The sequence below is a fragment of the Otolemur garnettii genome, unplaced genomic scaffold (assembly GCF_000181295.1).
Source record: "Otolemur garnettii isolate 467f Iridium unplaced genomic scaffold, OtoGar3 scaffold00030, whole genome shotgun sequence".
NCBI lineage: Eukaryota > Metazoa > Chordata > Mammalia > Primates > Galagidae > Otolemur > Otolemur garnettii.
This window is the reverse complement of record NW_003852425.1, coordinates 4,698,179-4,722,187: the sequence shown is the minus strand read 5'-3', so window position 1 is coordinate 4,722,187 and position 24,009 is coordinate 4,698,179. Positions and strand designations below refer to the sequence as shown.

General features: G+C 39.0%; 1 protein-coding gene across 1 annotated transcript in view; it reads left to right on the top strand.

Annotated features, from left to right (window-relative positions):
* The window catches only part of LVRN (laeverin), a 64,108-nt gene that overhangs the window by 4,666 nt on the left and 35,433 nt on the right, over positions 1–24,009 (top strand). The window contains exons 2-4 of the mRNA XM_003788900.1: positions 16,476–16,618; positions 17,613–17,752; positions 20,917–21,043. Of these exons, the coding sequence (XP_003788948.1) occupies positions 16,476–16,618; positions 17,613–17,752; positions 20,917–21,043 (410 nt within the window). The remainder of the gene's footprint in view (positions 1–16,475; positions 16,619–17,612; positions 17,753–20,916; positions 21,044–24,009) is intronic.

Sequence of the window (24,009 nt, the reverse complement as noted above, 5' to 3'; positions counted from 1 at the left end):
TACCTAGTAGAGGAATTGAAGGATCTATTTTTAGATCCCTGAGTGATCTCCAAACATCTTTCCAAAAGGAACATGTCTTTTTATTGCTGAGTGGTATTCCATGGGTTAGATGTTCCACAGTTTGTTTAGTCATTCTCCACTCTTTGAAGGATGTTTTGGTTGTTTCCAGTTTGGGGCTATTACAAATAAAACTTCCCCAGGTAATTGTGTACAAGATTTTGTGTGAACATAGTTTTTATTTCTGTGGGATGAATGTTCCCATGAACAATTGCTGGGTTATGTGGTAACTCTATATTTAGTTTTTAAGAAACTACCAAACTAGATAATGCTTTTGTTTCCTCATAAAATTGATATATATTTGTCCCAATGTTATCTTCAATGATTATGTCAATGTTTTGCCTATAGTTGATGTTCTATAAATATTCATGGAATAAAGGAGCCTGAAATAAAAAAATAAAAAAAGAAAGAAACTACCAAACTATTGGTGACTGTACCATTTTATACTCCCACCAGCAGTGTATGAGTGATAGTTTCTCTATCCAGCTACCATTTGATATTGTCACTGGTTTTTATTTTAGCTGTCCTGACAGGTTAATAGTAATATCTCATTCTGGTTTTTACATTGCATTTTCTAAAGGCTAATGATATTAAACTTATTTTCATGTGTGTATTTTCTGCTCGTATATCATCTTCAGTGAGATATCTCTTCATATCTTTCCCCCATTTTCTAATTGAACAAAACTATTAAATTCTCAGAGTACTTTATGAGATGTATGGGTATATGGTTTAAAAATATGTTCTTCCAGTCTGTAGCTTTTACTTTCATCCTCTTAATAAGGTCTTTCAAAGAACAATAGTTCTGAATTTTGTTGAAGTCCAATTTATCCAATTTGTAAATGGATGCCATGTCTAAAAAATAACTCTTCACCAAGCCCTAGGTTCTGCAGGTTTTCTATTTTATGTTCTGAAAGTCTTATATTTTTATGATTTACACTCAAATCTGTGCCAGTGATATACTATGAGTTAATTTTTATGTAGGATATGATGTTTAGGTCAAGGATCTGCTTCTTTTTTCTTATAAACGTCCAATTGTTCCTGCACCATTTGTTGAAGACTGTCCTTTCTCCATTGACTTTTATACCTTTGTCAAAATCAATTGGCTGTATTTCTGTGGGGCTGTTACTAGGTTCTCTATTCTGTTCCATCAATCTGTGTGTCTACTTTTATACCAGTAGTACTTGATATAGTCTTGATTACTAGAGCTATGTAATATATATCTTATGATTGTCTTCTTTTTAAGAATTAATTTAACTATTTTAATTCCTTTGCCTTTGCATATATATGTTACAATATTCTTGTCTATATGTACCAAAAATCTTGTTGGGACTTTGGGAGCAATTATGTTATAGCTTTGTAGAAATTTGGAGAGAATTAACACCTTAACTATGCTGAGTCATCTAATCCATGAATATGCAAAGTTCATTTATTTAGATCTTTAATTTATTTCATCAGTATTTTATTATTTTTAGCATACAAGTCCTATATACCTTTATTAATAGATTTACACCTAAGTATTTCATTTATTTGAGCAATCATAAATGGTATTATATTTTTAATTTTGATGTTCTCATGTCTGTTGCTACTATATAGAAATACAGAGTTTTATATGTTGATCTTGTATCCTGTGCCCCTTGCTGAACTTACTAGATCTAGAGGTCCCTTCCCCTTCCTTCCTCCCTCCCACCTCCCTCCGTTCCTTCCTTCCTTCTTTCCTTTCCTCCTCTTCCTCCTCCTTCTCTCTTTGGAATTGTCTGCATAGATCAACAGTTCTCAACCTGTGGGTTGCAACCCCTCTGTAACAATGAAAATACATTGTGGCATTAGGAAGGTTGAGAACCACTGGCATAGATTATCATGTCAGCTACAACTGGAGACAGTTTTATTTCTTCCATTTATTTTCTTTTCCTGTCTTACTGTGCTGGCTAAAACTCCCAACACTATGTATAACAAGAACAGCAACAGTGAACATTTTTCCTTTTTCCTCTTGATTCAGAGGGGAACTTTTTAGCTTTTTATCATTAAGTATGAAATTAGATATAGTTTTGGAAATATTATTTATCAAGTTGAAGAAACTGTGCTATATTCATATTTCTATAAGAGTTTTTGCATGACATAGGCATTGAATTTTTGTCAAATACTTTTGTGCATCAATTTATAAGATCATGTGATTTTTCTTTGTCAGCCTGCTATCATGGTATATTATATTGATAGATTTTGGATATTGAGCCATTCTCAGTTAGTGTCCCTACCCTTTTTTTTTTTTTTTTGAGACGAAGCCTCAAGCTATCCCCCTGGGTAGAGTGCCATGGCATCACAACTCACAGCAACCTCCAACTCCTGAGCTCAAGCGAGTCTCCTGCCTCAGCCTCCCAAGTAGCTGGGACCACAGGCGCCCGCCACAACGCCTGGCCATTTTTTGGTTGCAGCCGTCATTGTTGTTTGGCGGGCCTGGGCTGGGGATTCAAACCCGCCACCTTAGGTGTATGTGGCTGGCGCCTTAGCCGCTTGAGCCACAGGCGCCGAGCCCCCTACCCTTTTTGATAAGAGCAATTGCTGTAAAGGAAGGGAGAGTGGGCAGCCCTTTCAAGGAAAGCAGAGAAGGCAGAGAGGAAGGTAGAGAAGAGAGAAGTGCAAATGGGGAGAGCAAGTGTTTTACTTGTCCTCTGACAGGGTGTGCCCCTCGAACAAATTTTCCTATGAAAGTAATTCACTAGGAAGTGTCTTCAGGAACAATCATCTGGAGAATGGGGGAATTGTGACAGGCAAAGAAAGGAGGCCAAGCTGGGATATGCAAAGTCTCATGGAGAAACATTCTGTGAGCTGCACTTGGGAATCGTCCCATGCTGTTGGGAGCATGGGAGCAGGAACGTTTCTGCCCTCCACAGTGGGTTAGACGGGTCCCGCTGCCAAGTTAATTCCCTGGCACTCTGCCCTTTAGAGACACGGGCAAAACAATTCCACGGGAAGCCTTGTTCTTTTCTTTTCTTTTCTACCTTTCCCCCACCCACCACTATGTCATTAATTGTCCTCATATCAAAGTTGAATACACAGGATTCATGTTTCTCCATTCCTGTGATGCTTCACTAAGAATAATGTGTTCCACCGCAAAATCTCCATTTATTTTTAATGGCTGAATAGTGTTCCATGGTATGCATATACCACACTTGCCAATCCATTCCTGGGTTGAGGGGCATTTAGGCTGTTTCCACATTTTAGCAATTGTAAATTGAGCTGTAATAAATAGTCTAGTGCAAATGATAAAACCTTATGATAAAAGGTTTTCTTTTCCTTCTGGATAGATGCCCAGTAATGGGATTGCAGGATCAAACAGGAGGTCTAGGTTGAGTTCTTTGAGGTTTCTCCATACTTCCTTCCAAAAAGGTTGTATTAGTTTGCAGTCCCACCAGCAGTGTAAAAGTGTTTCTTTCTCTCCACATCCGTACCAACATCGGCAGTTTTGAGATTTTGTGATATGGACCGTTCTTGCTGGGGTTAGATGATATCTAAGGGTGGTTTTAATTTGCATTTCTCTAATAATTAGGGATAATGAGCATTTTTTCATATGTTTGCTAGCCTTTCGTCTGTCCTCTTTAGAGAAGATTCTGTTTATCTCTCTTCCTCTTTGATATGTAGGATTGTTGGTTTTTTTAATGTGGATTAATTTAAGTTCTCTATAGATCCTAGTTATTAAGTTTTTGTCTGATTCAAAATATGCAAATATCCTTTCCCATTGGGTAGGTTGTCTGTTTGCTTTGGTTGTTGACTCCTTAGCTGTATAGAAGCTTTTCATTTTAATTAAATCCCATTTGTTTATTGTTGTTGTTGTTGTCCTTGTTCTTTTCTTTATGATCAGCCTGTAAAGCCAGTGTGGTTTCTAATTCATAGAATAGAAGTGGGTTAGGCCAGTAGGCCCTGGATAGTGAATGTGGCACCAGTAATCCATTTGAAGCCTAAAGGATTCTAAAATTTCCCATATAGGCTGAGGATGTTGACTGGAGAGCTGTAAAGGGGCTGCCATGCCAAGGATCAAAGTAACTATGCTGTAGAAGTGCTCTGGAGGGAGCTGTGGCCAGGCTCAGAGGACTGGCCATGTGAGTTGAAGCCAGTGAGGGCCACAACATCAGTGGGAATAACTGAGCCTTGACTATTATGAAGAAATGGTTCAGTCACACCAGTCCAGGAAATGCAGCCACCAGTCTGGTGAATTCAGGGAAGTCCTCTTCTTTCTAAAGGTCTTCTCTTTCTCTCTTCTTTCCCTCTAGGGCATCTGGGTGGAAGGAAGCCTATTCCTTTTCCTAAGGAAATAGGAAATAGTTCTCTTTTCCTAAGGAAATAAAGTAGCTCCAAAAGAGAACTTAGAGTTTGAATTCACTATTTGCCTGAACAAGACTATTTTAAATTCATTAACAATGCATCATCTTCAATTGCCAAACTTGCCTTTTTTTTTTTTTTTTGTCTATACCATCAGTGAAAACATGAGTTTCAGAGTATGAAGAGATTAGTTATATGACAGTTCATCTTACATATCTGATTTCTGGTAAGTAAATTTTGACAATATCCTAAAATCTATATAAAGTAAATGTCTTATCTAGTACAAATGACTGGAATTGTAACATTCTGATTCATCCAAGTCTTCTAAACAATTATGCTCAGAACTCCAAAAACATTGTGTTATGAAACTATACTTTGTACCATTTAGTCCTGACTTTTGGACCCCATTGCAGAGAGCACTGCCATGCTAATGGGAAACTACTCAGCTTGTTGGGAGTTGCTTATTTATCTGATAACAACTGCACTGGAAAAGTTAAAAAAAAATCTATGTTGTTTTCTTTCTTAGTAAGTACTAATTACTGAAATGATCTTGGATTACAAAATGACTACAGGTCATCTTTGACCATTTTAAGAATTAAGGAGGCCCTTACTAAGTAAAATTGGTTATACTAGTACTGAGAATATTGAAGACCATGTTTCATTTGTACCCCTTGAAGATGAGACTTACTATAGCACTAATCCCATTGTATTAAAAGAAGCCATGGAGATACCTTCAATAAGGTGATATTGTACCATTACTGGTTATGAATGTTTATTTGCATCCACATCTTCATTTACTGAGTACAAAACTTATATAAGCTGTGGATGGATGTAAGAAGCATGGTATCTAACTCCATGAAAAACACTTTCAAAGCAATACAAAGTAATAGAGTTACTTCCTTTTCTTGTTGGTATAACCAGATTGAGAAGGTTTGTTTAACATGGAGGAAAAGCCTTTCTTTTGCTGAGAAATCTGAGGCTCAGATCTTCATTAGAAGTGCCAGTCCTTCTGGAATTGACCACAGCACTTTCTGAGAGAAGTGGTCTTCTCTTTTTCCTGGTTCAGCTTTCTGATGATTAGTGAGTGTTTACATGATATACCTTTTATATATCCTTATGCTTTGAACCTCTATGTGGCTTGATATTAAAAGTGATTGTTTTAATTAAAAGCATAGTCTTGGGTCTTTTAATACAGACTGACAATCTCCCTTAATTGAAGGTATGTAGACTATTTACATTTGATGTAATTATTAACTTGATTGGTCTTACATCTACTATCTTGCTGTTTGTTCCATATTGTCCCATCTCTTCTTTGTTCCATTTTTCTTTCTTTTCTTTCCCTTTTGGGATGGAGTAGTTTATTAATATTCCATTTAATCTTAACACTTGGCTAATTAGCTAGAGGGGAGATGGGTAAGAGGATTGTTCTAGGGTATGCATTTACCAGATCATAACCAAATGATAGTATTCCACTTGACAAGAATGTATGAATCTTAGAACTATGTCCTGCTATTTTCTCTCATCTTTTGTGCTACAGTTACTGTGTATACATTTTACTTCTTCCTCGGTTATAAATTCCACAATGTATTATTGTTTTTACTTTAAACTATCAATTACTATTCAATAAATTTTTAACAAAAGCTCTTTGTCTTTACTTTCACACATACCATCTCCAGTGCTCTTTATTCCTTTGTGTACATCTGAGTTTACATATTATACTATTTTGCTTCCACCTGAAGAACTTTCAAAAAGTTTTCTTCAAGATCGGGTCTACTGGTCATAAATTCTGTTGGCTTTTGTCAGTCTGAAAACGTTTTATTTTTCCTTCATTTTCGAACGATATTTTGTTGGTTATAGTATTCTGGATTGGCATATGTGTTTTTGTTGTTAATTTCAGCAGTTCAAGGATGTTATCTCATTGCCTTCTGGATCAAATAGTTGCTGCAGTTTTAGCTTTTAATTTGTATTCCTCTATATGTGATTTACCTTTTTTTCTGTAGCTGCTTTTAAGTTTCTCTTTATTTCTTGTTTTTAGCAGTTTGATTATGATTTGCTTTAGTGTGGTTAATATGGGTTTAACCTCTTTGGGGTTCATTGAACTTCTCATATGAAAAGTGAATGTTTAATTCTTTTTTTTTTGGCTGGGCTGAATTTGAACCCGCCACCTCTGGCATATGGGGCTGGCGCCCTACTCCTTTGAGCCACAGTCACTGCCCTGTGAATGTTTAATTTTTAAAGAAACTGCAAAACTTTTTTTCAAGGAGTTTGACTATTTGAAATTTTCATCAGCAGTGAAGGTGATAATAGCTTGTTCCATATCCTCGTCAACACTTGGTACTGGCAGGCTTTTTCAGTTTAGCTATTGTATTGAGTATATAGAAGCTTTTGTTGCAGTTTTAATTTGTACTTCACTAATGACTGTGAATGTTGGGCATCATTTCCTGTACTTATTTGCAATCCATGTATCTTGTTAGCAAAGTATTTGTTAAAATCTTCAGTTCATTTTTTCCTGAGGTTATCTGTTTTCTTACTGTGGAATTTAGAGAAGGTCCTTTCTCAAATATATGACTTCTGAGCTGTGAGAAAATATTTTTTATGTTCTCTTAGTTATGTCTTTCAAAGAGTAAAAATTGTATATTTTGATGATGTATAATTTATCAGTTTATCCTTTTATGTTAACAGGCTTTTGGTGTTGTATCTCAGAAAACATTGTCTAGCCCAAGCTCATACAAATTTTCTTCTATGCCTTCCTCTAGGAGTTTTGGAGTTTTAGGTTTTATGGTTAAATCTATGATCTATTTTTGAGGTAATTTTTGCATACAGTGTGGAGTATGGATTAAAGTTCATTTTTTTTGCATAGGGAAGTTAAACTGTCCCACCCCATTTGTTGAAAAGTATATTCTTTCTCCACTGAATTTTCTTTGTGCTTTTAAAAAAATAATCAGTTTTCACATATAAGTGGATGTATTTTAGGATTGTCTGTTTTGTTCCACTGATCTATTTGTATATCTTTAAGCCAATTTTATACCGTCTTGATTACTGTAACTTTGTAGTAAATTTTGAAATCAAGAAATATTTGTCCATTAACTTTGTTTTTTTTTCAAAGTTATTTAAGTTGGGGCAGAGCCTGTGGCTCAAAAGGGTAGGGTGCCGGCCCCATATGCTGGAGGTGGTGGGTTCAAACCCAGCCCCACCCCCCCAGAAAAGTTAAGTTATTCTAGGTTCTTTACATTTCCATATGAATTTTAGAATTAGCTTGTTAATTTCTATAAAAAAGGCTTCTGGAATTTTGACTGAAATTATGTTGACTCTAGAAAAATTTGGGGAGAATTCAAATTCTAAAAGTACTAAATCTTCCAACCCACGAACATGGTATATTTCTCTACTTATTTATTTATTATTATTTTTTTGAGACAGAGTCTCACTATTGTCGCCCTCAGTAGAGTGTTGTGGCGTCACAACTCACAGCAACCTCAAACTCTTGGGCTTAAGCAATTCTCTTGCCTCAGCCTCCTGAGTAGCTGGGACTATAGGTGTCTGCCACAACGCCCGACTATTCTGTTGTTGTTGTCATTGTTGTTTAGTAGGCCCAGGCCAGATTTGAACCAGCCAGCCCCAGTGTATGTGGCCGGTGCCCTAACCACTGAGCTACGGATGCTGAGCCTCACTACTTATTTAGATCTTCTTTACTCTCAGCAGGGTTTTATAGTTTTCACTGTACATATTTCACACTTGTTTTTTCAGGGTTATTTTAAGTTATTTCATATTTTTTGTTATATTGCTAATGGCATTTCTTGGGGCGGTGCCTGTGGCTCAAAGGAGTAGGGCGCTAGCCCCATATGCTGGAGGTGGCGGGTTCAAACCCAGCCCCACAAAAAAAAAAAAAAAACTGCAGAAAAAAACTCCAGTTTCTAATTGTTTGCTGCTAGTTCATTTTTGCATATTGATCTCATAATGCTGTGAGTTTATTTAACTCACTTCTTATCATTAGCAGCTTTTTGTCAAAAAAAATTTAATATTCCATTAAATTTTCTACATAGGTGATTATACTGTCTTGAATAAAAACAATTTTAATTGAGATAACTTTTTTCTTTTTCTTAGCTTATTCCAATGTTGAGAGCCTCTAGAACAGTGCTGAATAGATAGAAGAAATAAGTGCAGAAATCATAGTCTCATCCCTTATTTTAGGGTGACAACATTCAGTCCTGCACCATTAATTATGATTTTCCCTATAGGTTTTGTTTGTTTGTTTGCAGATTCCTTTTATTTAGGATGAGGTAGTTATCTTCTATTTCTATTTCTTCTGTGACAGAGTCTCACTCTGTTGCCATGGGTTGCAGCTTCATAGCTCACAGCGACCGCAAACTTTTGTGCTCATATGCTCCTCTTGCCTTAGCCTCCCTAGTAGTTGGGAGTATAGGTTCCTGCCATAATGCCTGGCTTTTTTTTTTTTTAGTAGAAGTAGGGTCTTTCTCTTGCTTAGGCTGTTCTGGAACTCCTGAGCTCAAGTGATCCGCCCACCCACCTTGGCCTCCCAGAGTGTTGGGATTATGGGCTTGACCCATTACTGAAACCAGCCTTTCTCTTCTATTTCCAATATTCTGAGACCTTTTATCAGGGATGTAGGTCAGACTTTTATTCAAATGCTTATTTAGCATATATTGAAATGATCATATGGTTTTTCTTCTTTAGTTTATTAATGCAAATTATAAAATACCATTATCTTTCTAATGGTAAACTATCTTGAATTTCTGGGATAAATCCTACTTGGTCTTCATATATTAGACTTTTTAAATATTGTTGGATTTGATTGGCTAAAATTTTGTTTTATTCTGTTCATGAGAGATAGTGACTTGTTCTCTTGAAATATCTTTGGTTTTGGCATCAGAGTAACACTGGCTTCAAAGAATGAGTTCAGAAGTATTCCCTCTTTTTTAATTTTCAGAAAGAACCTTTATAAAACAAGTACTGGTTTTCCTTAAATGCTTAGTTGAATTTCACTAATGAAGCCACCTATGCCTGGAAATTCTTTGTGAAATGTTTTTTAACTATAAGTTAAATTGATTTAATAGCTATGGGACTATTTAGGTTACCTATTTCTCCATGAATGAGCTTTGGTAGTTTATATCTTTCAAGCAATTTGTCCATTTAAGCAAAGCTGTCAAAGTTTTAAGTTTGTGTACAATTATTTCTTTATTATTCTCTTAACACTTGTAAACTCTATAGTAAAATCTTTTATTCTTGATATTGATAATTTGTGTCTTTTCTCTGGGAGAAAAGACCTGGAGCCCTGGTCTGGTACCTCTTCACTATTTGCTAATTGTCTAACCAGTTGCTTCATCTTTTATATATGAAAATCCAGAGGGAGAGACCTTTACAAGTGTCTTCTACTTCCAGTATTCAGTAAATTTTTCAGTCTGCTTAGAGATTTAGCTGCTCCATTAATCTTATAGAACCAGTTTGGGGCCTCACTGATTTTCTCAATTATTTTTCTGTTCCTTATTTCGGTGGTTTATATTTTGATCTTTATTGTTTCCTTTCTTCTTCTTCTTACATTGGGCTTCATTTCATTTATTTTTATTGTACTCTTAAGGTTGACACAAGGTCATTAATTTAAGATCCCTCTTTTCTTTAGTATTATAAATGTCCCCACATTTGCTTTAGTGGTGTGCCACAAATGAAGTCATTTTGTCTTTTCATTTTCATTAAATTCATTTTTTATTTCTTCTTTAACTCATGCATTATTTAGAACTGTGCTATCTCATTTCCAAGTGTTTGGGCATTTTTCTCACTTTTTATTGAGTGCCTGAATTGAAATTTGTATACAGTATTGAGTGCTGGATTTTGTTATTGTATTGTGTAAAGAATGCTGGCACTTTTTGGATAGCAACTTGAGTGACTTGGTGGTCCTCTTCATCCTTGTTTGCTCCCCTTGGACCTTATTCCGTAGCTCTTTGGGCCCTACAGCAGCCTTTAGGGCTACTTTAGCTCACTTCTCTGTCCTTACCCTTCTGGTCTCCCTCTGTTGGGTAATCCATATATTCTGGACATTTTAAGCACTCTGGTTTGAGGGAATTCAAACAGTTCCTAGCATTATGTGAGTTGTGGGAATGGCTTGGCTTGCTCTTTCCTGGTACTTATTCTTTCCCCAACAGCTTTTCTTTTACTGACCTCAGGAAAGGAAGATTAATATTTGACTAAATATTAATTAAGGGGAATCCTCTGCAGATTTCTGGTGGTCTCTCTCTCTCTTCCTCATACTCTACTCTGTAAATTCTAGCTGTTAGGCCTCCTGGACCCTAATGTCTGTCTCCTCAACTCAGTGAGACCACTGAGCTTTGTTTCCGTTCCCCTTTCCCGTGCTGCGGTTTAGAAATTGCTTCCAGGTAGAGACAGGTGATTGTGGAGTTTACCTTGTCTGTTTCTCTTCTCTTAGGGATCACAGTCCTGGGCTTCTGGTTATCTAATGCTTGAAAATAGTTGTTTCAAATATTTTGTCAGGTTTTATAGTTGTTTTCAACAGAAGGCTAATTCTAGCCTGTGTTATTCCCTCACGGTAGAAAACAGAAGTCTCATCATCTCTAGATATGGGAAAGCTATTAATTTTAAAGTTAATCTTTGGTCAACCTTATGAAATCATAGCTTGCTTTTGGTATTGATTACATTGTGTATTGCAAAGCAGACAGTACCCTGGGAAGAAACCCAGGCTTGGGGACTGGAGCCCCGATTCTGGTACCACCCCTGCCGCTGGTCAGTTGTCTGATCAGTTGCATAAACCCCTAGGGAGTCAGCTTTCACATCTGTGTATTATGATGGTGGGACTCTCCAAGGTCATCCTGTTCAAAGATTCCTTTAGGAATACTTTTTGGATTTTTGGCCCTGGAATTTCCCTATATAAAAGGGAAGAAAGCATTGGAAGGTATTTAGAAAAATGAAAATAGGGTGGTCAAGAGATGAATATAGGAAGTAGTTTGATAAAATTAGATTTTTGGGGGGGAATAAAGGTGGGAGCAACACAGTCAAAATTAATCAACTTATATACAGGTATAGACGAAGTTAACAGGGAATTGGAAAAGACTTTCTTGCAGTTGCTGTTTATCTTAGGAAATCTGGCATGGTGCTTAGTTATGACAAATAAGAGAGAAATTTGAGCAATATTAGGCAAGAATTTGGAAGTCTCAAAACAAGGTCAGGGGACGCAAGTGCCAGGCACACGATGTTATTGGTGTCATAGAGGGAGAGCTCCTTGTGTTATCCTATGGAGGTAAGACACACATATTTCATGTGGCCGAGCAGTTGTCTCTGGTTTTGCTCACCAAAGACAGATTCTGTATCTTTTGAAAACAAGTGTAACATATTGAGAAAGCACACCTCATAATTCAGTAGAAATGCAACTTTGTTTTTTCATTGTTTTATAGTAGTTTCAATTTAGTCTATGGGGGAATCCTCCCTGTGCCTGTATGAGGACTCCAGCGTCCACAATTTCCACTTAGTATGAAGTGACAGATGAGCCCCAGTCTAAGTCAAACACAGATATAAAACTTAGGTGATGCAGGTGTGGATCCTCAACTTAATTTACTGTTAAATCTCTCTCTTCATTTCCTTCTTCTTTACTTTCCCACTCTCGGGCTGGCTTTAGGCTGGAACCCGCAGTGAGGTAGGTGGTCCTTTTCCATTTCTCCAACTCCTATTTCTGGTCCTCCATGACCATCTTGATGGCTGCTGTTTTGATCCCATAGGGTCCAGTGGGGCTGGGGTGCCAGGGAGAGGCAACACATGGGACACTTCTTATTGAAGTGTCTTACCTTTTACTCTTACCCTCACCTTTCCCCCAGACATGATACCATTTTCCTGGACTTCACGGTTTTTCCATTTTCTCCTGTTCATTCTCTTCACCCTGCAGGATCTTATTTCTATGTTTTCATGGTCACTGTGACTATCCTCATCTCCTGGACCTACAGTGGTACATCATGGAGCTCCTTAGCCTCCTCTAGGTGGCTCTATTGGGTGGACCCAAGACAATCCTCATATCAGCTCACTCTGTGTCTCAGAGCCCATAGCTCTTCCAAGCAACACCCACAAATCCCTTGCCTGGGACTGATGTGAACTCCAAGGAAGCAGCACTCTTCTGGCTCAACCTGCAAAGCAATCAGCCATGCTTCTGCCTTTTAGACTGCCTGGTAGGAGTTAGACACTGGTAACACTGTCAATTTCAGCTTTCTTAAAAAGGAGCCTGGGCTTCTAAGCCTCTCAGCCTCAGGAAACACTTGCACTGCTCTCTGAGGGATCTCCTCTTCCTAGCCCAGGGTAAGAGGATGTACCTCCTCTCAGGCATCTGAAAGCATGGAAGACCTGGAAAAATAATGTGCATCCCTCCTCCTCCACCCACCGAGAGATATCTTCTCTGATTTCTTTTGTCTTCATTCCTGATCCTTTTTCCCTGTCCTTGATCTAGCCGAGAAGGGTCTCAAGGCCATTTATTTTGAAAATTTTCATAACATGGTTTGGCACCTTTCTTTGGAATTTTACATCTGTTATGTTCTGTTGCCTGGTGGAAACTTCAGTTTTCAGATCCTATTACACAAGTAATAAACAAACATTATTCATGAGCCAGTCCTTGAACCACAGTCCAGTGGTGTAACATCTGGCTCTACTAAACATTTTGATTTCTGAGTGTATTGTATAAAAATCTGGAGGGGAGGGACAGCTTTCCTAAGAGTTTTATTTAATCCTTGACCAGCTATGCTATTTAACACTTGTTAACTGGAGCTCTGAGCATGTGGAGTTCATAAAATACTTTGGAATGAAATACCTTACTAAGTAGCTATAATAGATAGTGTTTGGATGGTAATAGATTGATTTCCCAAGGGCATCTTGTGGTTCTTGACCACAAAGATCTTTTCTAGCACAAGAAAGTGGTAAGTCCACGATTCTCTTTCTAGACAAGAGGGCAGGAAAGTGGCTCTGAAATACTGAGCCCTGAGGAGACAAATTTTCCCAAATTAACTCCCTCACCAGCTGACCATTCTAAACACAGACTTAAGAGGCAGCATAATAGCATGTTTCAGTGAGTTGTGAAGGGAGGAGACGGGGTGGATGTTTCTATTTTCTGAGGTCAGAATATCCTTACAGGATTACTTGAGTCCAAAGCGGAGAGGAAAAGGAAAGAAATGCCACTTGGAGGTCCCCAGATGTGGCATAACCAGATCCTATGTGCTGCTGGTTGGCCTTGACCTTTGCAATTGAGGTTGAAAGGCTGTGTGTTGTAGGGATTTTTCCCTAACCTTTTGTTTATTTGTGTAAAACCAGGGAGGGAAATAGTTGAATAAAATCCAAGGGCCTTTCAGACCTGAATCATGGAATTGGAAGGCACTTGCTTGAAGTTTGATTTGCTAACATGATGGCTGTCTAAGCTGGGATGTCTTAGCCTCTTTGAACTCATAAGCTTTCCACATCCTTCAAGAGTCTACTTTTCGGCTCGGCGCCTGTGGCTCAAGCGGCTAAGGCGCCAGCCACATACTCCTAAGGTGGCAGGTTCGAATCCAGCCTGGTCTGCCAAACAACAATGATGGCTGCAACCAAAAAATGGCCAGGCGTTGTGGCGGGCGCCTGTAGTCCCAGCTACTTGGGAGGCTGAGGCAGGAGACTCGCTTGAGCCCAGGAGTTGGAGGTTGCTGTGAGCGTGATGCCATGGCACTCAACCCAGGGGGATAGCTTGAGGCTCCATCTCAAAAAAAAAAAAAAAAAAGAGTCTACTTTTCTCCCTGCTCCCCACTTTGCAGCATCCTTGAGATTTATAAACCTTGTGAAGTTATGGCAGCAGAGAAGATATGCTCAAGCTTTACTTTCTAAAGTTTTTGTTACAAAAACAATAGGCATTTGTTGGCTTTCCAAATGTAGAAGCGTGTATTATATAATTGGATGTGCTTTTTCACTCTGTATGACACTTTTTAATGCTAATATACCACCATTTATACAAAATGTCTTATAATTTCAGAAGGCTCAAAGACCTTCCAAAACCCATGCATGAATCCTCCCAGGGGCTCCCAACTCTAGATGACTCAATCATGGCTGCCTCAGGGACCTTTTTTCCACCCTGTGGGATGTTTGTATCCCTTGTAGAATCACAGTTTTAGAGCTCTAAGTGGCCTGTGAGATCTAGTCCCATTGCTGCATTTTATAGAAATGGATGTCTAGAATGTTTAAGCAACTTTCCCAGAGTTACATGACTGTGTTTACCCAACAGATCCTGAACACAAACTTAGGGAGCTGAATTTCCTGTTCAAATATTCTTTCTACAGTATTGTCAACTGCTTAAATCTTTTTTTATGTTGTCCCATCCCCTTAAAGACTGCAATCAAAACTACAAAATAGCAAATGCCATTGTAACCTATCCTCCAAATGCTTCATATGCTTTTGTGCACGTATCTGCTACTACCAAGCTGCCTAATTTTATAGTAGCTCCAAGCCTGCACAAATAGTGGTTATGAACCACTATTTCTGCCAAGTATTATAAATCATACAGAAGAAAAAAATATATCATTCCTAACTTGTAGTAGTTTAAAACATATTAGGGAGACAGTCATGATTCATATTCAGTTTGTGCTCAGCTGTGACCCCTAGGACCTTGGTTAACACATTTAATTAATTAATCCAACTCTCCAGCCCATCCTGTAACTTATCCTTCTTTGATTTCTTCTATAGTTCATCTGTATCAAGAATGATTTTTGAGGAATATAAGAGAATTCAAAGGTGATTTGTGGTAAATTTAGTTACCAATAACATAAAAGTTCTAATGGCAATGCAAAGGAAATGGTGTCAGTATTTTCTAGGTGGGGAAACTGAGGCTTGGTCTGATTACATGACTTGTCCAGGATTCCCTGGTTGATAGTAGGTGGAACAGGGTCCTGAAGCCCAAATGGCTGATGTCAGAGCCCACAGGTGTCTTTGTAGTCTGTGCGAGCAAGAGGACGGTGAATAAATAAAAGCAAATGAAGTGAAACAGGCTTGTGGATGCCTCACATGAGCTGACTGTGAGAGGTTTTTGAATGTGCTGACTACCCGTGTGTCCTTCTTAAAGCTGTGTCAATTTTGATGGGAGCAGGGGCCTTATCATGGTGAAGGAAGGATTCACAGACATATGTAATGGATGGAATACACTGTCTCAAGAAATAGTACTTAAATTCACCTTTTATTTTTCTAAGAATTAGGCCTAAAGCAACGGCACGTGTATTAGAGACTTTACATCCTAGGGCTTTAGTTGAAAAAGGAATTTAGTATCTACAACTGTCCCCTGCGGTCAGGTTCCCAGGTCAGCGAGTCTTACAAATGGGACCATGAGAATGAAGGTTTATTAGAGGACAAAGTCGTATGCTAGGGCCCACGCTTGCCTTTGTGAGGCTTGGACAGTGTTTGTAGAGGCGGCCTGACATCTTCCTGTTTGCTCGGGGTATTCTTACCCTTCAGCTTTCCCACGTAATCCTCAGTGCACTGTGGGTAATGACACTATTTGTATTTTTCCATAGAGAAGGAGGAAGCAGCAGTGGGGATTTGATAAATTTACCCGTATATAATTGAAAGTGTTCTGTTCCATTGGTATGTACCCATATTTCTTGTTTTTACCACAAGGGTGTCCAAAATAAAACTTATTGTTTAAGTTTTCCACTAGGAGGGAGAAAGAACATATGAGAAAAAAGGAAAACATGTGGGCATTCAGCTGACTTGCGCTTTAGGGGAGGAGGAAAGCGGCAACAGACCAATTCCAAGCAACCCTAATTTTAAAAGGAGAAATTGCTGGTTCTCAGAAGATTGGTATTGCATTCTTGCTATATCTGTGCCTATTTTGTTTGTAAAAGTTTTTATAGGTTTATGATGTCATAAAGCAAATATGATTTTGTGGTTGAAAATCAAACTTGTTTTGAGTTTTTGGTCTTACGAGAATTCCAAGGTGCAGTGAGCAGTGGAGCGTGTGTGTTATGGGAGGGCAGTGAGGGAGGTGAGGGGAAGCTCTTTCTTGCACACCAGGCTTACGAGAAGACTTTGAGAATCCCTGTCAAATTCTTTTTGTGATAAAAATAAATGAATTTTCCCCAAATGTATTTCAGGGCCCTGCTAGCATCTCAGATGGAACCGACATTTGCCAGGAATGTTTTTCCTTGTCTGGATGAGCCGGCTCTGAAGGCAACTTTTAATATTACAATTATTCATCATCCTATTTATGTGGCCCTTTCCAACATGCCACAGCTAGGTATGTAATGCTTCTCTCCTACATCTATATATTTTCTACATATAGATGCATAATATCCATATATTTGACATATAGATAGATATGTATCTTTTATATCAATAGCTTTTCTAGGCAGTGTGTTAGGGCTGTCTTATGATTGCACTCTGCTATAATTAGGGACAGCAGTCACCTGGGGAATGTGTCAGCACCCACACCTTGGAGACAGCAAATGCTGATTCTTTTTGGATTAGAAGCTGGGGACATTCTACCCATACCCAGGCAGCTATTGATCATTAGTGATAACAAGCTGGTGGACTTAGTCTGAATCTGGTACACAGATGTGTTTTATTTAACTCATGTGACTTTTTCCTTTTGATAAATTAGTTTCCAACTTTAAAGAAGTCCAGAGATAAAAGTACATAAAAGTACATAAAAGTCTGAACTTTTACTTCTTTGAAAACTCAGAACACTGAACCTATAATGCTGATGTGACAGTGATAGAGCCAAGAGGAGGCTGCCTCCTTCAGCCTGGGTGTGTGTCCCCAACCTGCCACTGTTCCCACCCCATTTCTCATCACATGCCTGAGTAAATCTGTGATTTCAGCTTTAAAGGCCCGAGATCCCTTCCACTAAAGACCTAACTGAAACCTGAGAACGGTTGAACTATACCTTGTTGACTTTCCATGGGCCTGGGCAGCTCTAGATTAAGTGTGGTGAGAAATGGGCCGGAATGGAAAACAAAGAGGAGGGTGGTGAGGGGCTGAACTCACGGTGCCCATGGACTTGGCCCTCTGTGAAGCCTGTGTTATTCAAGGTGCTGAGTCAGGTGCAGGATGCTGTCCTTAGACCTTTCTGATGTAGTTTTGCATGAGGGAAGGTAGAGAAATCCAAACTGCTAGACAGATGATGGGGAGCGGTTGGAAGGGAGTAGCTGGGTGACAGTTGACTAATTATTTGAAAGATAGACATTATTGCTGAGGCTTACAGTGATTTGGACTGCAATATATTTCTCTAGGTCAGACTGAAAAAGAAGATGCAAACGGAAACCAATGGACTGTGACGACCTTTCACACCACACCCCGCATGCCGACTTACTTAGTGGCGCTTGCTGTCTGTGACTGTGACCATGTCAGCAGAACAGAAAGGGGTAAGGAGGTAAGTGAGGAAGATGCACTGGGTGGGGGAGAACACACTGGCTGCAGGGTGTTCATTAGCCATTGTCCCTTCTTGTTTTCTCTCCCAAGCCCTATCAAAGCTGGTAGTATGACTTTGCAAAATTGGAATACTGTTTCCCACATCAGTTCTGTGGAAGGGTTTCCTTGGAAAGATCGCAAATTAATCCCACTCGTCAAGGCAGGATCAGAGTTCCCTCTTTGCGGCCTGCTGCTACTTTTGCAGAAGATAGGAGGGAACCGAGACAGCCGCCGTGTGGCACACTGACGCCCGGGTTCAGTGTGTGTTGTTACTTCGTCTACGGCGTTAATGTGGTCTTGAAGCTGAGGTGGTGCTCAAAATATTTGGCAACCAGTGTGGCCTGGGCACCAAGCTGTCAAAACAGACACCAGGCAAGAGCCACTGCTGTGGCTGAAATGGTGCATGCAGGTTAAATGTCATCTCTCTGCAAAAACCAGGTTCCTTAGCTCCGGGGTGTGCAGGCCTCCCCAGGGGTGTGTAAAGTATGCACACCTGTCTTGAAATACCTAGTTTTCACCTAGTTATACCCTTATTATATAACAACCCTTTGGGAAAATACCAAGCTTATTGCAGCAAACTTCTGTATACTGGCTCACTGCCCATCGAGTTTGGGGGAAAGTAAAGCCAGTGCTGTAGGCCCAGGTCATTTTAGTCACATCCCCTTCATGGGGTTGAGAAACATCAAGCTCTGAAGCTGGCAGAGATGCTCTCCTGGGCCCTAGACCTTCCAGGCTCACACCATTGACAGGTAAAGACAAGGAGGCTGTGGTGAGCCAAGCGTTTCATCAGCAGCAGAATCACCCAGGGATGATCCTCTCACACTCCTCGTACCCTATGATGACTTGAGCATACTGTGTCATCATTAATTACAGCTTGTTATCTTCCCGAGCTGTTGGCTCCAGCCTCATCTTCCTCCTTGAATAATTATTAGTAAAGCCTTGACATTCACAGATAGAACATTGGCCAAGGCAAACATTCATGACACACATTGTTAAATCTGCTCAGGCATGGCCTGGAAGCACATGGAGGTGGCCTCAGGGTTCTCATAGCTAGTGGGAGACCACAGTGGCCTCTCAGCATCCAGGTCTCAAGCGTCTTGTCGTCAGCACTGTTGCATAGTTAATTCTTATAGAGAGATACAATCTGTCTCTTTGTGAACGACCACCCTGAATAGAGAGCCAGCTTCCACACCACAGAGAGGAAGTGGAGCATGCCCAGGAAAGTCATGTTCTTCGCCAGAAAAATGAAATTTGGGGTGAACTTATCAGTGGAATGTTGCATTTGGCTGTGGCTCAGTTCTACGAAGTGAATGAGTCTACCACGCACTCTACAGAAAACAAAAATGTATGCTTGAAATAGTGTCCAGCCTACAGAAAGTTGCTCATTCAGTCAGAGATGAGGATTCAGTGAAATTGAGAATGTGGTTAATGTGTGGTATGAGGATAAACAGGAAATCACATACATAGAGTAGAATTTAGTGCGTTTGGGCGTTTGCAAAGACGTTCCTGTCTTACGTGTCATGATCTGCTGTGGGTAGGGAGCTCCAGCAGAAGACACTGTTGGAGCAGATATGATTTTGAAGGAACTGTATGGATGCATCTCGACAGTGGCCTTTGTTGGCCTGTGTCCCTCACTGCTCTGCCAGGAGCCACTCACCCTTTCCTCCAGTCTGAAATCGTCTCATCATTCGTCTCATACTCAGCTTATTGACTTTACTTGTCAATTTACAAAAGGAGCTTAATAAACTGAAAGTTAATATACATATACAGTCATTGTTATTGCCCTTTTTCTCCAAAAGGTTCACATTTAAAATATACACACCATCTCAACAGTGGGGGCAGAGATGACTTCCATAGGGTGGCCCTTGGTTGAGTAGGCTCCCTAACTGTTGCTTCAGAAGCCAGAACTGGACAGGGAAGGGTGAATTCAGCGCAGGAGCAGGGCCAAGTGTGGGGCCATCTTTGTTAGCAGAAGGAGGCCTCTGCAGCAGGGGGGGAGGCTGAAAGCAACAAAGGGGTCCAGGCAGCGCCTCAGAAACAGGTGGTTGCATTTTGTGAACAAGCAGCATTCCTGAATCCTCACATAATTTAGAATTCACATAACTCAAGACGAATTTCCCAGAAGAAAGAAAAGCAAGTAAGGTGAATGTGCTTTTGGAGTGCACAAAGCTGCAAATGTTGCTCTGCTTTTCCTTTCCTTAGCATTTTCTCCAGTGTTTTGCAGAGAGCTCTTTTCTAACTGAACTCACATCAGGACAGATAGTTGAATTTTCTCACTACTAATTTTTGTTCTAAAGTTTTTGCGTGGTAGGCAATATGCATTTTTTTTTTTTGCCATGAAAGCTGGCAATTCTATTAAAAATTGTTTAAATGATATTGTAGAGTATAAAATCCTTTAATATTATAATAATAATGTTAAAGCAATAGTATATCAGTCACCAAAATCTCACAGATAAGTCCCAAGTACCCAAACAATAGTGCAGTTGCCTAAAACTGACAAAATATGGCAGAGATCTTCTTCTACTTGCTGAACTGGAAGCGTCATTTGTAAGAGAATAAATAGCCATTGAATATAATTTACTTGCTTCAGCTTTAAAATCATAAGAGTTTTGATGAGCTTTTTAAAATTAGGGGACTTAACCTTATTTCAAATTTTGAAAATAAGGTAGGACAATTAATGTTTTATTTATCAAACTATTTTAAATTTGCTTGGTGTGTCCCATACTATGTACCCCCAACAGTACAATTCTTTTTTTGTCTTAGAAAAAAGTTCTAAGAAGGGAAGCAAGAGTCCAGGGTGCATAAAATGTATACAGAATGTACATTTACTATGGGGGTAGATGGTGGTGTGGACCATTCCAAGGATTGTTTTGTCATTTCAGAGTTATATATGTTACTGTCAGAGATTGAAATAACACACTTTCTGGAATGTTTATAACTTGGTGAACAGCCTTCTGGGGTTGTCTCGGCACCTGTATGCCTTTAAACATTTTATTATGTAGCTTCTTCTGAAAAGGTAAGACTTTGGCTCTAGAGCCGCAGGGAATTGGAACTAGCAAGGCTTCCCGTAGTGATTTCCAAAATCACTACTGCCTTTCCTAATTACTGCTAATTGTTTTAATTCAGATACGCATCTGGGCCCGGAAAGATGCCATTGCAAGTGGACATGCAGACTTTGCTTTGAACATCACAGGTCCCATCTTCTCTTTTCTGGAGGATTTATTTAATATCAGTTACCCTCTTCCAAAGACAGGTGAGGCACCTTCTCTTTCAATGCAATGGGTTTTCTGTTATGTGGGTCCTGGGTTGAGGTCACAGCGTACACAGATGACCCTTTGAGGACCCACAGCCACCACTTAGCTGCGATTTTGCAGTTAGCCTCTTGACCAGCCATCATTATGTTTTAAACCTTCTAAAACACATTGAGGTCTGCCCCCTCTTTCTCTGTTGGGTGCCCTGTGCCCAGCAAGTAGCACATCTCTGAGATTTTAGGCCTCTCTTGGGTTTTGATGGCAGCCTCACCTCCCCAGACTCTACTTTCTCTCTTGTGTTCTTGCCTTTTCTCTCATAATGCAAGTATGCAATGTTGTGTTCTGGATCTTTTTAGCTAGTGGGCTTGCATGAGTTACTCTGGTTCCCTTTGGTAAGTTTCTTTTTTTTTTTTTTTAATATTGTATAGCTGTGAGTCATTGGATTAGGAGTTAGAGGTCCCATATGTGAATCTTCATTGTATAAAATTGGAATCATGTGTGGATATAGTGTGATCTTGGAGGAAATATGTAAATATTTAACCTCTTGTAGATCTGTACAGTATATCTTTAAAATTGTATGAGCCAGTCAGCTCAGAAAGTGGTTCAATTTCCCTCTCAATTGAGAGTATCGTTCATCTTGCACTGTTGGAGCTTTGGCAGTTCCTCAGAATGAGAAGGGTGCTCTAGCACTGTCTCTGCTCCTCTTACACATCATCTTCCTCTCTTCTCCTTCAGACCCTCACACACGCAGTGTGCATGTTCTGGAATGCCTTCTATCTATCTGGCTAATTCAAGTCTTGTATTTCTTGGCTCAGTGCACCCTCTTCCCTGAAGGCTTCCCTGACTTCATGGAAGTCCCTCCAGCTGGACCCTTGACTGATTGCACCCGAACAGTTTCCCTCACTAGATCAAGAGCAACTTGGGGTCAGGATCTGGATGGTCTTTTTGTATCTTCAGAGTCTATGGAAGTTTTTCTCTCAGATGGTCAAAAGTAAACTTTTTTAGTGCAGGGGAATAAACACACGCAATTAGTTCAGTAATTCCATTTAAATTCTGACCAGATTATCAACTCCTGAATATCTGACACTTTAAAAAATATCTTTCAGGGCAGCGCCTCTGGCTCAAAGGAGTAGAGCTCTGGCCCCATATGCCAGAGGTGGCAGGTTCAAACCCAGACCCAGCCAAAAACTGCTAAAAAAAAAAAAAAATATATATATATATATATATGTATATATATATATAAATATAAATCTTTCATATCATCTTACCCAATTTTACCCTTAGGTGGTATTCACTCAAAACTTTATTTTGATTGATAGGTGATTAAAATAAGGAGTTTCTCTATAAAATAAGGATCTTTAGGAAAATGATAAACTAATATTTCTTAATTTAACTCTTGGTTGAGTCAATAATAAAACAAAACAAAACAAAAAACAACAAATCCTGTTCCTACCAGCATTTCCTACACATGCCAAAGCCGTTCGTTTATTTATTTTTTTTTTTAGCTTATCTTCTTGTGTCTAGTTCAACGAATTCTAAGCCTTAGAATTTAAGGTCATATAAACTGTTTTTGTATGTTCATTACACAGAACAGCATTTTTTTCTGGTGCTATTATCATTCTAGTCCAGTGTGTTTAAATCAAAAGTGGGCTATACTATCAAAATAGTATAGAGACTGGTAGAGTTAGGTGTTTGGGTTCTTAGAAGTTTTGAAAGAAAAAGTGGGGTGTTACTTTTAGGAGTAAATATGAGCATTTAAGACTTGCAAATGTTTGAAATGATAACTTCCCTTTTATGTGTTGGTTATGTTCTTTATTTGTCATAATAGTGGACTAATCACGTTTTACATATCCGAGTGTGGTATGTATTTTCAAAGCATTTAAATTTAAGTATAAGGTCAGTCATAAAATCATAAAATAATGACCACAATTAATGAGAATTTACTGAGGAGATATTGGGTACCTCCAAATTTTCTAGATGCTGTGTGAATATAGAAGAAGTAGGTGGCCAGGGCCCTTTTCAAGTAGCTGAGTTAGGAAGCTTGCTTCTGTATGTTAGAAATGTAAGCAACAAGTTAGATTAGCAAGAGATAAAGTACTGGCTAAGCAAAAGTCTTAAAAAAAAAAAGAGGATGAAGAAGTGGTAATTAAAGTATTCCAGATATATAAAGATCATCTATAAGTAAATAAGAAAAATATAACCAACAGAAAAAGAACGTAAGAGATATGTAAATAGAAGTTTTACAGAAAAAGGAACGTATCTGGCTAATAAATTCATGAAGAGATACTTAACCTCACAAGTGATCTGAGAGGAACATCCAGGGCCACAGTGAGGCACCATTTTGTACTCATTCAATTGTCAAAAGTCAGCATTTTAACAATGCCTTGATGGGAGTGTTGATTATTATAACCACTTTGAAACATATGTATCATGTTGTAGTACTGACCATTAGAATACCTTAAAACCCAGTAATGTCACTCTTAGGTATATCCTCAAGATGAATTTGAGCATAAATGTACCAGAAGACATGTTCATAGCTATACTTTTTATGATAGCCCCAAACTGAAAACAACCAATATAATCACTGATAGAAGAATGCTTAAATGAATTGTGGTACATTCACACCATGGAAACTATTTCTAAAGTTTAAAACTATAAAGAGTAAACAGTATATTTACATATATTATTTTTAAGCAAAGGAACGACAAACCTAAAATGTAGGGTAGGGGTTAACCTCTGGGAGAATACACTAAAGATGAGTTGAGAAGGAGCCTACAGGAAGGCATAGATCAGCGGAGGTCAGCAGGGTCAGAATCACCTGGAAAGCTTGTTCAAGCACAGACTGCTGCAGCCCACCTGGCCTTTCTGATCCAGTAGTTCTGGGGTCATTCCCACAAATTCCCAGGTGGTGCTGATGGTGCTGGGAACCAAGATAGTTTATTGGTATTGTTCTAAATTAGATACTGGT